This window comes from Dipodomys spectabilis, unplaced genomic scaffold (genome assembly GCF_019054845.1).
Source record: "Dipodomys spectabilis isolate Male_0828 unplaced genomic scaffold, ASM1905484v1 ptg000499l, whole genome shotgun sequence".
NCBI classification, from domain to species: Eukaryota; Metazoa; Chordata; class Mammalia; order Rodentia; family Heteromyidae; genus Dipodomys; species Dipodomys spectabilis.
In genome coordinates this window covers 2,249,505-2,264,858 of record NW_024871176.1, presented here as the reverse complement: position 1 = coordinate 2,264,858, position 15,354 = coordinate 2,249,505, and the positions used below count along the sequence as shown (strand labels likewise).

Below are 15,354 nucleotides of genomic sequence, written 5' to 3'. Positions count from 1 at the left end.
CTTTGAACAAATCAATATATGTCTTTGAGCCCCTTTTCCGCTCTCAGAACAAGGGATACTGAAATGTTTGGTAAGCAAAACGGCAACACCGTGTTCACTTTCTACTCAGTAGAGAACACAAATGAATTCAAGTAGATTCTTAGCTTTCTTGGTTTGTGTATTTTAGCCAAATTACTTCCGGTAGGCTAAGGTTCCATTTGCTCAACTAAGTGTTAGCTGGTTAGCAAGCTATTGGATTAGGCAATACATAAAATAATAAAAAAAAAAAAACCACCAGAAAAACAACACTTAAAAAATAAATATTCAAAGAAATAGGAGTCATTTGTTCTGGGGAGAAGCTGGGGGTGGGTCTCTGTCCTTTTATGCAAAGACAGCCCTTCTTACCACTGGTAAACCCGGGGAACACTTAGCAGATCGAGTAAACCTATACAACAGGAAGTATTCCCAAGGTCTAGGGAAATACCATTCTGTGGACCCTGGGATGGAGTAACAGCATCTTGTCTTTGAGTTCTGGAAAAAAACCCTTCTAATTAGCCACGGGGAGGGGCCAGGCTTCCTTCCCCCACCCGCATGATCAGGCACCCTGGCTAGTTTAGGTTTCCTGATCTATTCAGAGGACGGTTTATGACGTTCACCTGCCTGAATGAGAGCTCATCTCCACCTGCCAAGGGCGGTGCAGAGCCCTCCGCCCCTCGGGTCGCTGACATCCTCCTCCCTTTCGTTCTGGCTCTGGGCGCCGCCTGGCGGCGATTTCCGGAAGTGTCCGCTGAGCTTTGCAGGAGGGGCGTGGGTGGGGTCCTGGCGGCGGCCAGGGCTGTCCACAGATTTGCCTAACTCGAGGGAACCTGGCCTCCGCCCCGCCCCCTGACCACCTACTGAGTGTTTTAAGACGGCAATGAAGGGGCCGCGGTTCCCACGAAAGGGGTGTCGGGCGTCTCCTCCAGCTTCTGAGGATGGCGGGGTCAGGCCGCCACCGGGCAGCTCGCGACCCGGAAGTCGCCCTGAGCTCGAGGCCCCCGTTGCCGAGCGCGGGCGCGGGGGGCGGAGCGCGGCGCCGGCGGGGACGGGGTCGTCGCGGCCGCCGCTCCTCCTTGAGTTCGGGGCCGCCTGAGGCGCCGTCGCGGCGACGTCGGGGCCGCCCGAGAGGTGGCCGCGGGCTCCGAGGCGACATGAGCGCGGCGGGGCTGCTGGCTCCGGCGCCGGCCCCGGCTGGAGCGCCGCCCGCCCCGGAGTTCTACCCGGAGGAGGACGAGGAGCTGGAGAGCGCCGAGGACGACGAGCGCAGCTGCCGGGGCCGCGACTCGGACGAGGGTGCGTGCGGGGCGGGCGGGGTGCGGGGACGGGGGGGTGGCCCGGCCCCGGGGGGGTCACGACTCCCACGGAGGCGCAGGGGGCGGGCGGCGGGGGGCAGGGGGCGGCGGGGGTGCGGGGACGGAGGCGGGGGTGGCCCGGGCCTGGGGTGCGGGGACGGGGACGGGGGTGACCCGGGCCTGGGGTGCGGGGACGGAGGCGGGGGTGACCCGGGCCTGGGGTGCGGGGACGGGGACGGGGACGGGGGGGGGCGGCCCCGGGCCTGGGGTGCGGGGACGGGGACGGGGATGACCCGGGCCTGGGGTGCGGGGACGGAGGCGGGGGTGACCCGGGCCTGGGGTGCGGGGACGGGGACGGGGACGGGGGGGGGCGGCCCCGGGCCTGGGGTGCGGGGACGGGGACGGGGATGACCCGGGCCTGGGGTGCGGGGACGGAGGCGGGGGTGACCCGGGCCTGGGGTGCGGGGACGGGGACGGGGACGGGGGGGGCGGCCCCGGGCCTGGGGTGCGGGGACGGGGACGGGGATGACCCGGGCCTGGGGTGCGGGGACGGAGGCGGGGGTGACCCGGGCCTGGGGTGCGGGGACGGAGGCGGGGGGGGGCGGCCCCGGGCCTGGGGTGCGGGGACGGAGGCGGGGGGGGCGGTCCCGAGCCTGGGGTGCGGGCCGAGGGGCGAGGCAGCCCCGGGCCTGGGGTGCGGGGACGGGGACGGGGGGGGGGGCGGCCCCGGGCCTGGGGTGCGGGTCAGGGGCGAGGCAGCCCCGGGTCTGGGGTGCGGGGACGGGGGCGGGGGGGTCGGGCCTTGGGTGCGGGACGGGGACGGGGAGGGGGCAGCCCCGGGCCTGGGGTGCGGGGACGGGGAGGGGGCAGCCCCGGGTCTGGGGTGCGGGGACGGGGGGGGGGGCAGCCCCGGGCCTGGGGTGCGGGGACGGGGAGGGGGCAGCCCCGGGCCTGGGGTGCGGGGACGGGGACGGGGGGGGGGCGGCCCCGGGCCTGGGGTACGGGGGCGGGGGGCGAGGCGGCCCCGGGCCTGGGGTGCGGGGACGGGGAGGGGGCAGCCCACGGTAAGGCACCCTGAGTCCGGGCTGGGGGAGGCCGCCCCGTGCCCCGCACTTAGGTTAGAGACTGGGTTAGAGGTTGTCCGAGGTGTCTGGTCCCTTTAAGACCGCCGGCTCCCTCCGTCCCCATTCCCCCACTGAACTCGCGTGTTGGTGGGAAAGCCCTCCCGCGGAGCGCTCGCCACCCCCGGGGCGGGGCCCAGGGAAGCCCACCTGCGTTTGCAAAGTGGTCCCCCGGCCGAGTTGGAAAAACACAAACAAAAGCCCCACGCCTTGGATCCTAGCTACTCAGGAGGCTGAGATCTGAGGATCTCGGTTCGAAGCCAGCCCGGGCAGGAAAGTCTGTCACCCCCACACCCCTTCCCCCGTCAATTAACCACAGAAAGGCCGGAAGTGGAGCGGTGGCTCAAGTGGCAGAGCACTCGTGGCCTTGAGCAACCCCCCCCCCCCCCCCCAGCAACAACAACAAACAGGGACGGTGCACCGGTCCTGAGTTCAAGCCGCAGGACGGGCGCACAACCCCCTTCCCCTCTCCCGGTATAAATATGATCTCGAAGTCAGTTTTTGGCCTGGCTTTGCCCCACCCCGGGTGAAGGGGTTGGTAGCGCTGACTCCCCCGGGGGGGGGGGGGGACGTGAAGGCTGGAGCATCAACCAGGTACTTAGTCTGGGGCTCCGGAAGGGTTTTTAACACTAGGGAAAAGGGTGGGGGGGGGGGGGGAACTGCTTGCCTATGGCGTGTGTCCCGTCCAGTAGGCTTCTCTCAGAGTCCAGCTTTTTTCATTCTGGTCTCCAGCCTTTGGCAAGTGCGAGGAGCTTCAAGAAGGAGCTAGAGGGAGAAGAAAGGTGAATAGAAAAGGGCAGGAAGAGAGTCATGTGGGTAGAGTATCCTGGCATGTTGGGCCCCAAAACTAAGGTAGATCAGTTGTCTGGAGTCAGTCTCCCGGGTGGCGCTTCCCTGAACCCCTTTCTCGAGAATGAGGTCCCGACAGACCGGGTCCAGCACCTAAGAAGGCATTGCATGCAGGTGCATGGTGTTGAGCTATATTGAAAACTAGAGGTTTTGGGTGAAACCCTTTGCATTGCACCCAGTGGCCACCAGGGGGAGCACTGAAACCAAAGTTGACTTTTTATTTTCAGTAAGGGGCGGTTGAAATTCTCTACCCTTCAGCTGTTTGCCAGAGAACAGGGTTATAAACGTTTTGAAACTTTTTAAATTTGTAACTAGTCATCTTGCCCCCATCCTGCCTTTTGTGACTTTAAACATTATTTGGTTATTAGAACTTAATTTGTGGTGGGGAATTCTCCTTTTTCAGTGTATGTATCTGAGGAACAGTGTGTGCAGGTTCAAACCCAGCATCCCTCAGGAGAGAGCGTGTGCACTCTTTTGTTGTTGTTGTTGGTCATGAGGCCTGAACTCTGGGCCTAGGTACTCTCCCTCGGCTCTCCAGCTCAAGGCTAGCGCTCTACCACTTGAGTCACAGCGCCACCTCCAGCTTTTTCTGCTTATGTGGAGCTGAGGAATTGAACCCAGGGCCTCCTGCATGCAAGGCAAGCGCTCCACCACTGACCGCCTTCCCAGCCCTGCACTCTTTTTGAGCAGTGAGTAGGGCTTGAGTGCTTGCAATTCCTGCTGGTGATGCCCATATCTCCCCTGCACTACCCTGATTGTTACGGTGGCATCCTTACTGCCTGTGTCTGCTGCACCTTCTTTTCTGGCTTCCCTTCAGATAAAGGCAGACTCTTTCATACAGCTGCTTGGGCTAGTTGGAGGTGGTATTTTGTGGTTTCATGCAGGCCTGTGGTGAGTAGAAGTTTACTTGTTCTTGTCAGCTGTGAATTATAATCTTAACCTGTCTTCATTTTCTCAGATACGGAGGATGCCAGTGAGGCTGACCTGGCAAAGCATGATGAAGAAGACTATGTAGAGATGAAAGAACAGTGAGTTTATTTGCCTGTCTCTGTTCATTGATATAAAATCTTTATGGTGGCTCTGTGGTTTTGACCTTGGTTCTTCAAAAGTACACATTGTTAGGTTTTTAAAAAGAGGTAGCCGAGTAAGAACAGCAGCACGCACATGGTATTCAGGTAAGGGGTAGGTTTATTCAGTAGACCTGCTGGGACCAGGCAAGGTTGGCACTCCACGCGGCTGGGAAAGGCCTAGGAAAGAGAGAGAGCCGGGAAAGAGAGAGAGGAAAGAGAGAGAAAAGAGCTTGAGAAGAGCTAGACAAGAGCAGAGAGAGGGCTAGAAAAGAGAAGGAAAGAGCTGAGAAAGAGCTAGAAAGTTGCAGAGAGAGGGCTTCTGGGCCTGAGAAGGGTGTGGCCACATCAAATTCAAATGTGACCTCAGTGGATGCAGATGTGACCTCTCCCAGGTGTCCCAGTTGCCTAGGTAACACAGGTACTGGGTGGAGACTTTGCTACCAGGAGGGTGGAGTCTGCTAGCCATCCCAGAGCGGACCTTACACACATTATCTCTGCATTTCCTCCTTTAAAGCAGTACAGTTAGTCTTCCAGTTAAGACTCTTGAGTCTTATATCTAGGTTTTGATGTGTCTGACAAGGCCCAAAGAAGGTAACTGGCATCTATGCTGGCCGTTCTACTCTGTCTTGATGCTCTCAGGGACCCGGGACTGGAGAGCAGGCTTCTGACTCCTGTGCACAACTTGTCTCAGTCTCTCTCATCTTCACCACTCGTCACTCACACCCTCTCCTTGTTTGAGGACACATGCACAGAGAGCAAACTCTGCTCACCTTTGTATGTTTGTTTTCTTCTGAGACAGGCTGGTCTCAAACTCCTGGGCTCTCCCAATCCTCCAACCTCCACCTCCCAAGTTCTAGGAGCCCCAGGTTCCCCTCCATCCTATCTGCTTTTTATCACATCCTGTTTGCTTTTTATATTGTACCCAGATAGAAAGCAGTATAGCATGGTCTCTGTGTATTTATTGAAGATCTTGACTTGGACTTCTGAAATTTTTCTAAAGTAGAAGTTCCACATTCTTTTGTAGGGCCTGTTTGCCAGGGTTTGTGGCTATCTTCTGGATTCTTTTATCCTTTTCAAGCTTTGAAACTCAGATAATTCATTTAAGTCTGAACAGGAAAGATAATAATGGGTCACCTTGATGCCTGTGATCTTTCCAACAGTGGTCTGGGTTTTATTCTTCCTTAGTCTCTTCCTGACTGACATTGACCCCTTTGAGATATGTTCTCACGATTCCCGGTACACTGTTCGTTTTTGTAGACAGACTCAGATGCAGGCACTGTCTGGGACTGTGGGATGGGAGATTGAATGCCCTGGGTGCTGAGTGCTGACTTTTTGTGCTTTAAAAATTTTATTTTTTATTTTTATTTTTGTCAGTTATTGGGTTTGAACTCAGGACCTGGGTGTGGTCCCTGAGCTTTTTTTTTTGCTCAAGGCCAGCACTCTACCACTTTGAACCACTGCACCACTTCTGGTTTTCTGGTGATTAATTGGAGATGAGTCTCACGGACTTTCCTGCCCGGCTGGTTTGAACTGCGATTCTCAGATTTCAGCCTCCTGAGTACCTAGGATGACAGGCTTAAGCCACTGGTGCCTGGCTTGCTTATGGTTTTATTTATTTATTTATTTATTATTATGAAAATACTGTACAGAGGAGTTACAATTACATGGGCAAGATAATGAGTACATTTCTTATCAAGCATTGTAGCCTCCTCCTCTTTTGTTTCCCCTTCCCATCCCTTCTCATCCCCCCGCCCCCCCTCCCCCTTTGCTTATGGTTTTATGTCTGTTCCTTCTCCTGTACTTGATGTTTAAACACCATTTTTTAGAGATAATCTTTGGGTTGAAAATAGCAAGTATAAAATAAGTTTTGACTAAAATGCAATGCCTTGTATGGCTCCCAGTGACTATCAGGAGTCATTGGAACTCTCCCTAGGAAGCCTAACCTGTGAGTGAGGGCCAAAGCCTGGCCAGACTTAGCTGAATTATCCCTTGAGTGTCTTTGTAATAAGAGTCTAAAACTGAAAAAAAAACTACCTAACATGTAGTAGACATGGCAGCCTTTTAACTGCTCAGAGGAGATCTCCAAATACAACCCACACTCCTCTAGTTCTTTGGGCTAATAACATGCCGTATGCTTTGTGTGTGCTGCTTCTTCTCACCCAGCTGGGGCTGCATTTTAACTTTTGCCTCTGAACTACTGTTATTTATTTTTGTCAGTTGTGGGGCTTGAACTCGGGGCTTGGGCGCTGTCCCTGAGCTCTTCTACCACTTGAGCCACAGCGCCATTTCTGTGTTATTTTTTTGATTCTGAAAGAGTAGAGCTTAAAAGAAGTGACAAGGAAGTTTATTAACTCGATGCTCACACAGCTGTGCTAATTTGTAGACCTGTACTCGGAAGGCATCGTCTTCCTTCTTGTTTAGGTGCTGGAGGAGTTGTGTTTAGTGCCAGCTCCACATTTTTTGGCGTGTGATGCTGTGCCTTAAAATTCAAAAGAAAAGAGCATGGCGCTTGTACTTTATTTTTGTATGTCCTTGTTTACCTGTCCACCATTGGTGTTTATTATAATTTGCCATCTTCATGATTGGACATTTTGAATTGGTTTACAGAAGAATCTGTAAAATTAGGGTGTGATTCAAGAATACTGGAGCCTTTCCCTTTGTGATCCCTGTATCTGGAGCCTTCTAAACCAGCCTCTCCTTTCCTCCGTCCCTTGAAGGGCACTGGGACTGTAAACACTGTGGGCAGCTTCTGTGTGAATGGTGTTTGGAACTGAGGACTGACATTGTCTTTTCATGTGACTTTTTTTTTTTTTAAATAGGATGTATCAGGACAAACTGGCTTCTCTGAAGAGGCAGCTGCAACAGCTGCAGGAAGGTTGGTGTGTGCTCATCTCTGTCGTTTCTAAATATCTTTGAGTTTTGCCTGGCTTGCTGTTCTGTGGGAGTGGTTTAAGTGATCCAGAACATATTTTGCTGTCTTCTGCTGATAAAGTAGTGGTTTTCAAGCTTTTCCATGTTTCCAACAGGGAGCGTATTCTTCTAAAGTGAAATTCTCCGTGGGGCCTTCTGGAGGGCTCCAGTTGAGTCCTCTGTGCCTCAAGCATAGTGCTCTTAGGAACAGTGCTGCAGCTCCACTGTCCTGCAGTGATCTCCGGTGTGACGAGGGGAGTCAGTAGGACCCAGCACTGGGGTGGACCCAGCAAGGAACTGGGGCTTTGCTGGTGCTGTTCGCTTTGGGTTCATATCATGGAAATTCTCCCTACCCTCCCCCTACCTCATTGAGCCTGCTTTTCCAGTAGTTGCTGTTTTTCTAGGGAGTGATCTTTTTCCTTGAACTGGCCTGGAGCCAAGCCCTAGGATCAGGGATCATAATTGCTTCAGGGAAGACCAGGGAGTGAGCAGAGGCTTCAGGGTTTACACCTGAGCACTGGCAGGCTGCATGTAATTGACTGAAAGTAGTCATCATCTTCCTCAGCTGTGTTAGCAGTCTTTCGTGCTAAAATAGCCACCGAGGGCTCGTGGCTGGCACTGGATAGTGCAGGTGCAGAACATGCTTCCAGTGCAGAAAGCCTTCCTGGACAGCCTTGACCAGGCCTGCTGAAGGAGAGTGATCTTTCTCCTGGAAAGGGAAGCCTATTGCCTTAGGCTATAGCCACAAGTGGTCAGACTGACCTGGTGAATCTATACCCTTCCTACTCTCCCTCACTCACCTGAGATCTTGATACTCTGGGGTGGGCCACATCTAGGCCTGGGGTGGAGTGTGCTGTGGGTCTTGGCCGAGGGCCTGAATCCAGTAAACTCCTCTTGGGTATGGTTTCCTAGGCTTTCTTCTATTCTGGTGTTACTTAGTCACCAGTGGTGGGAGAAAAGAATCCTAGGGAGCAATGAGGAGCAGATTGATCTTCAGAATACATATCTGTTTTATAAATTCCCAATTCCAGGCACATTGCAGGAATATCAGAAGAGGATGAAAAAGTTGGACCAGCAATACAAAGAAAGGATCCGGAATGCAGGTGAAGGTCTCTAAAATGAAAACACCCCTGCATACTTTTCCCCTTTGTTATCAGCATGTAATGTTACCCCAATCTTTTCTCCACAATGTGTCCCTCCACTGGGAGAGTCTTGGGGAAGAGAAAGTGCAGTGGTGCAGTTTTCAGGTAGCTTAGGCTGACAGCAGTGACTCCTGTCAGGTTATTTTCCTGGGTCCTCCCCTCTCCCCCCCTGGGGGGTCTTCACCTTTTCTGGTCTGCCTGGCTGAATTGTAGACAGTCAGAGGCTCTGATGCTAAAGAAGGTATAGGTTGTCCTGCCCACCGTTACCTGCTGCTACTGGATTCTGTACTCAGAACGGCCCTCCTCCTTTCTGCAAGTATTGCATTGTAAGCCTGCAGAGAAAAGGAGCAGGCTTTTGCTTTGGGGCTGTTGTGTGGAATAAATGCATCCATTTGTTGGGTATCTGCTCCATTTACAAAGTGTAAGCAACATAAGGCTGTGGACACATTGCCCTTTAGGAAACTTGACATTGCTCTGATAGAAAATAGCTGCACACGTAAAGGGAAAGAACCCTGGTAGGAGCAGGATTTGAAAACGAGCTGGGTGCTCCAGCGTTAGGTAGATGAGTTGCTTTTCTTCATTCCTGCAGACTGTCCTTTTCTTTTGTGTTATGTCATATAGGCTTCTCCTCTCAACTGAAGGCACAGAAGCTCTTCTAGATCAGTCATGATGTGGCTGTAGAAAGCAGAGTCAGTCTTACAGAGACAGTCCACCTCTTCAGCTGTGCTGTATTGGCTGAAGCCCCGTCATCCGCCTGCTTGCTGCAGGTGTGACTGGTCATGGGTAGCACCACGAAGCCTTGATAGCATGGGGCTGGGTGTGCTTGGGCTCCTGTGCCCAGCCATTCCTGGGACCAGAGTGCTGAGGGTTTCTGCCCATCAGAAACAAAGTGGTTTAGTCTTTTCTGCAGTTGACATTTTCCATCAAGCAGCTTCAGATGTCCTCTGCACCCTGAGAGCTCTGTGGGGGTATGGTTGCGTGCATCTGGGCTGTGGGTCTGTAGGATGTCAGGTTTGCACTGACCCTGTTAAGCTGGGCTCAATACCCAGTAGTCTTCACTGACTGCATACAGTAGGCCATAGGCCTATTTTATTCCAAGAATGGGTTTTGTATCTTCTCTTGGGGTGTGAGTGTGTGTGTGTGAGAGAGAGGTAAGTGAGAGTCTGTTTTGTAAAGAACTGCTAATTGTCAGGTACACTATAGGCCTTAGAAACCTGTGCAGCACTGCTGGGTGGGTCCTTCCAGTGGCTCACCGGGGCTTAGTGAGTGAGGAAGGACTGCAGTTGATTAGGAACTTGAGAGAGGTCAGAGGCCCCAGGGCATTGTTGTCAGAGGCACCAGCCTGGTCAGAGCCTGACGTCCTGAGAGCAAAGTCCTAGGAGAGCTCAGCAGGACCTCTGCTGAGGGGTGTTGGAGGGCTTGACTCAGAACTGTTTGAGCTGATAGCATCCAAGACCAAACTTAAAACAAGCACAAGTATTTCTCCTGTCCTTCTTTTCACATCTCCCCACATTTGCTTTGTATAATGTGCTGTCAGAAAGTAATTCTGTGTATTAAGTGAGGCCTGATGTTCCTGGGTGGGAAGGTGTGGCACCTGGGGACCCAGAATCTAACTGTACACTGTTTTTCTCTTCCAGAGCTCTTCCTCCAGCTGGAGGTAAGTACTGGACTTGCAGACTGGGCTGCTGTGGGAAGCCGCCTCTCCTCCTGTGGCCTCCTTCTGTGAAACTGGAGGCCTTCTCTTCATTTGTTGTTGGATAGCCTGTGCTTAACACCGGGGCTGCTCACTGTTTTCTGTGGCATTTACCTCACAGTATCTGAATTATAGGGACTTCATATTGATACTGGTCCTTGAAGTAGTCCCATGGAATTGCTCACAAAATCATTTTTTTTTTTTTTGGGTCCGGTTGTGGGGCCTGAACTCTGGGCCTGGGCGCTGTCCCTCAGCTCTTCAGCTCAAGGCTAGCGCTCTACCACTTGAGCCACAGCGCCACTTCCGGCTTTTATCTTTTTGCTTATGTGGTGCTGAGGAATGGAACCCAGGGCCTCAGGCATGCAAGGCAAGTACTCTACCACTGAGCCACCTTCCCAGCCCACAAAATAATTTTTTAACAGCAACTCTGGGCCAGTAATAAAAGCTTCCTTTCAGTCTGCATTCACTCTGGCTCTGTCAGTCTCCAGTCGGCGTCAAGGCCAGTCTTGAGGGCTGTTTTGTCCCAGGTGGTGATTGGGTAGAGATGGTGTTTTTTCCACCCTGTTGTTGGAAGCCATTCTAAAACGAGTCACTGCCTAGGGGATCACATGGTCCCCACCCATGGCCCCTGTGTTTATTACACTATGGTGCAGGGATTGTTGAAGTGGGTGCTGTCACTGGGGAAGTTCCTCAAGTGCTAAAGAGAGCCTAGCAACAGAGGGCCCTGAGTTCAAGCCCCAGTAATGCCAAAGAAAAAAAAAAGGGGTGTTTACAGGTGGATTTTGTTTTTGTACTGGCATTTGAACTCAGGAGCTTACTGATTGCTAGGGTGTCTTTACCACTTGAGCCCCCCCCGCAGCCCTTTTTGCTTTAGTTATTTTTCAGATAAGGTATTGTAGGTTTTACCCTGGACCACAGTCTCCTGGCTTAATACCTTCTGCATAGCTGAGTTTACAAATCTCAACCACTTCATTCAGCTCATTTGTTGAGATGGGAGTACTCACTATTTTCCCAGGCTGGCTCAAACCATGATCCTCTGATCTCCACCTCACAAAGCTAACTGGGAAGTTAGTTTAGTTTAATTGCAATGTTTCAGGAACCTTGTGAATGATCTGTACTTCCAGTTGTGGGGCCTGAACTCTGGGCCTGGGCGCTGTCCCTCAGCTCTTCAAGGCTAGTGCTCTACCACTTGAGCCACGGCACCACTTCCAGCTTTTTTCTTTTTGCTTATGTAGTGCTGAGGAATCGAATCCAGGGCCTCAATGCATGCAAGGCAAGAGCTCTACCACGGAGCCATCTTCTGAGCCCATAAGGTTGTTACTATTTTTTTGTTGATTGTGCGGCTTGAACTCTGGGCCTTAGCGCTGTCCCTCAGCTCTTCAGCTCAAGGCGAGCGCTCTACCGCTTGAGCTACAGTACCACTTCCTGATCTGTACTTCTAAGTATAAAAAATAGTAACTCCATTTGTCTGGTTTTAATATCATGCAGTTAATTTTGAGTAGAGATTTCATCTTAAGATTGCCTTCTTGAGACACTGTGCTTTATTAATTGTGGTCTCCTGGCGGGCAGGGAGGAAGCAGTCCTGTGTCTGAACTTGGCCCTTTGTTGGCCTTGCTGACCCCTGGTGCCACATGTGTGTAAGAGTGTGTAAGACTGACTTGTACTTCTGGTCAAGGTATTTTCTTTACTGTTGAGAACTGTTGAGCCTGACTTCCAGCTGCTTAGACTATGTTTCCCCCAGCCTGTGTTTCTTTCTTGTTCAGACTGAACAAGTGGAAAGAAACTACATCAAAGAAAAGAAGGCAGCAGTGAAGGAATTTGAGGACAAGAAGGTGGAGCTGAAGGAGAACCTGATTGCAGAACTGGAAGAAAAGAAGAAAATGATTGAGAACGAGAAGCTGACTATGGAGCTGACGGGAGGTATGGAAACTCTGTGTGTGTGTGTGTCCGTGTCCCTGTCCCTGTCCCTGGTAGGCTCCAATTACTCTTGCTGTCTCCCACCTCCAGAGCGGGATGTGGCCATGGTTGGGGGAAGGCTTTGACAGATCAGCTTTCTAGCTCCACCTGGTATCGGCTGTGTGGCCTTGATCCAGCTGCTTCACTTGTGTGAGTCAGTTTCTAGACTGTCCAGGGGGGCTGGCCGTGCCCTAACTCTGGTTTAATATTAGAAGTACCCAGGACAGTGTCTAGCTGAGACACAGGTGGTTCAGTACAGAGGTGTGCCTTGAATAGGAAATGCAAGCTCTGGCTTGTGCTTTACCTGACTTTCACCTGGGCCGGTGAAAGACATGCTCCATGTCTCTGTCCTTTTCAGTCACTCACCCAGCCCATCTGCTCTGATGGACTCTGCTCTGTGTTTGCTGTCTGCCTTAATTACAGGCAAGGTGCTGTATCTTCTCTCTTGAGCTTCTCTGTGTCTTCCCCCAGGCTGTGCTATGAGCACTTCAGAGCCAGTGCCATTCTAGCAGGGCACTTGACTATTCTTTGAGGCCACAGAGGTCACCTGAGGCTTGGGGCCAAGCCTCATCCCTACCCTAGGACTTCCTGAACTGCATGTGGGAGCCCAACAGGGCGCAGCAACTTTCAGGGAGAAGTGATATGGACTGACTTTGTGGTCTGCATGTAGGCTGATGAGCCCTGGAAGGATACAGAGGATGGGCTGGAATTCAGCAAATGCTGCAGAGCAGGTTGGGCAAGTCTGTCACTTGAGGTCTCACACCATGCCCTGCTGCACGGCCCACATTTAACTCAACCACCATCAGAGGTTCTGGTACTCTGGTACATCTGATTTCAACAGGGTGCAGGTTTTCCTTTTTTTTTTTGAATGGATATACTTGGAGCTCACTTTGAAACGAAAAGTAACTAGTGAAGATCTCCCCCTCCACCCCCAAGTTTCTGTTCTGTGAACCAACTTGGGCTTCCTGTTGACAGACTTCTACCCTGATGAGAATGTGCTTGTGTCTAACAGTGGGGCAGGGCCCAACCCCTCAAGTCTCTGCTAGCTTCCTCATTGGAGGACTTGGTGAGGGTATGCATGCCTTAGGCCTCCTGACTTGTTTTGGAGTAGGTAGATGCTGTAGTAGCATCTTCAGGCAGCCCCACCTTGTTGGGGTTTCTATCACTAGACTGCTAGCACTGTGCTGCCTCATTTGTAGGAATCTGCCTGCCTGTGCTATGACCCTTTGCTGGTGGCTATGACTGGCATTGATGCCTCATTGCTCTGCTAGAGACACCAGATGCTCAGGAGCCTTCATTAGGCTAGTGGGAAATAGTGTCTGGTTATAGCCGCTCCCTTTCCATCTGCAGGGAAGGGTATCAGCACCTCACCTGTAATTTGGTATTGTAATTGTTGACAAGCCAGAGACAGTGTTTGGCCAGGCTGTTTTACCGACAGAATGGTAACTGGGACAGGGGCTGTCCTCAGTGACTTGAGGCAGAGTGTGCCAGGGTGGAAAAGACAAATCAATGCAGTGAAATCATTTGTAACGCAATAAAATAGATTACAGAGGTGTTTAAAGCTAGCCATGGGCATTGAAGGTACCGATGTCCTTCCTCAAGCCATTTAGTACCCTTGATATGGAGAGGACTGCCAAGGTAATGATGGAGTGTGCAGAGAAGAGCCACTGGAGCTGGAAGATAATTAGCCTTTCCACAGATGGTGCTGCTATGGAGTTGCATTAAAGGCCTGTTCTCTTCCTCTAATTGACTGACTTATTTCACCTCTGTGGATTGATGCCCAGTGTCATTGTTGCCCAGCTCTGCACACAAAAGGTATTTCTACAGATCTCCTTTTCTGTTCGACCTGAAGATCTCATCTAAAAACAAAGTCAGATTTGAGAGGCTAAGGCAAAACCTTGTCTGAGGGACCCTCTGGAAACAGGTGACCTGCTCACACACTGGTGACCTGCTCTGAGCATGACGTAAAGCACTCACCTCCCTGGGAATTTGTGCAGGATGACGTCTTGACACCCAGGCCTCTGTAGAGGACATAGGAAGGGCAGTTGTGGCAAGGGGTACAATAGTGGAGAAGCTAGGCTAGGTTGTTGCTCTGATTCAGCTTTAAGGTGTACATGTGTCAACTGGGAGCCTGGACATAAGGCATGCTGTTGAGAGGCCCCAGACCCACTGTGCCTCCCATCAGACCAGGTTGATAGAACCACCCAAGTGTGTGTGTTTTCTTTGATGTTGAGGCCAAGATTGTAAGTAACCCAAAGAACCAAAGAACCTAATTAGCCTTAAAAATTCGTGGGGCTTTTATCACTTTTTCCTTCTGGTGCCAGTACTTGGGGTTGAACTTAGGGATCCCACTTTTGTTCAGCTTTCTTGTTCAACAGCTGGTGCTCTACTACTTGAGTTATGCCTTGAGTCCAGCATTTTGCTGATTAATTGGAGATGGGAATTCTCCGATTTTTCTGCCTAGGGTGGCCTTAAACTTTGATTTCCAAATCTTGGCCTTCTGAGAAGTTAGGATTGGCAGGCATAAGCCATTGGTTCCTGGCTATTATTAATTCATCATTTTTCTTGTTAGTGCAGGCCTTTTGTGTGTGTGCTTTCACCAGCTCCCTATTTGCCACTATAATTTCTTTTGCCAATTTTACTCCTTTCAGTTTCTGGAAGCTACTTGTGGCCTCAGTAAAGCTCTTGTTTCCTTTAGAAAATAGTCCTAGCTGGGAGCACATGTCATTAAAGTCAGAGAAGATGTCTGTCTCCTGAGCACACAGCGACTGAGATCCTAGGCATTATGTAGAAACCTTGAGCTGTGTGGGCTGATGGGCCTGTGGTGTCCTGGCTTCTTTACCAGCTTAGTTGTGAGGCGGTTTCCTCCTTTGGCAAGGTAGTGATAGCCCATCTGGTGGTGGGAACTGAGTGGAGACGATGCTTGTACTGTGCTTTGGAGAATGACTGGCTCAGGGTAGACGTGGGACTTGGGAAGTGTAACCTTGTTCAGTTCCTGTAGCCTTTCTGGTCTGGGTGTCCTTCTATCTGGTTTACAGATGGCAAGGCTGACAGTGAAGTGCAGCCATTTGCTCAGCCCCCAAAGGAACTGGCTAGTGTTTCACTAGAATTCATGTCAGCTGCCTCATTGTGACTCTCAGAACCATAGGTCATGGAGCACTGAGTGGGTCACAGAGTGAGACTGAGGGGTGAGGCCTTTGTGCTCAGCTGTTCCTGTTCTGATCGTCATGGAGCCTTCCCAGTGTAGTGCAGCGCTGAGAGATGGCCCCAGTGAAAGACAGACTGACCTCATGTTGTGCATGA

General features: G+C 51.9%; 1 protein-coding gene across 1 annotated transcript in view; it reads left to right on the top strand.

The window, feature by feature from the left end:
* The first annotated feature begins 1,054 nt into the window (after positions 1-1,054).
* Positions 1,055-15,354, top strand: part of Suds3 (SDS3 homolog, SIN3A corepressor complex component) — a 32,253-nt gene continuing 17,953 nt past the window's right edge. The window contains exons 1-6 of the mRNA XM_042669601.1: positions 1,055-1,311; positions 4,239-4,308; positions 7,170-7,225; positions 8,292-8,363; positions 10,040-10,059; positions 11,859-12,015. Coding sequence (XP_042525535.1) covers positions 1,170-1,311; positions 4,239-4,308; positions 7,170-7,225; positions 8,292-8,363; positions 10,040-10,059; positions 11,859-12,015 — 517 coding nt within the window. The 5' untranslated portion in view covers positions 1,055-1,169. The remainder of the gene's footprint in view (positions 1,312-4,238; positions 4,309-7,169; positions 7,226-8,291; positions 8,364-10,039; positions 10,060-11,858; positions 12,016-15,354) is intronic.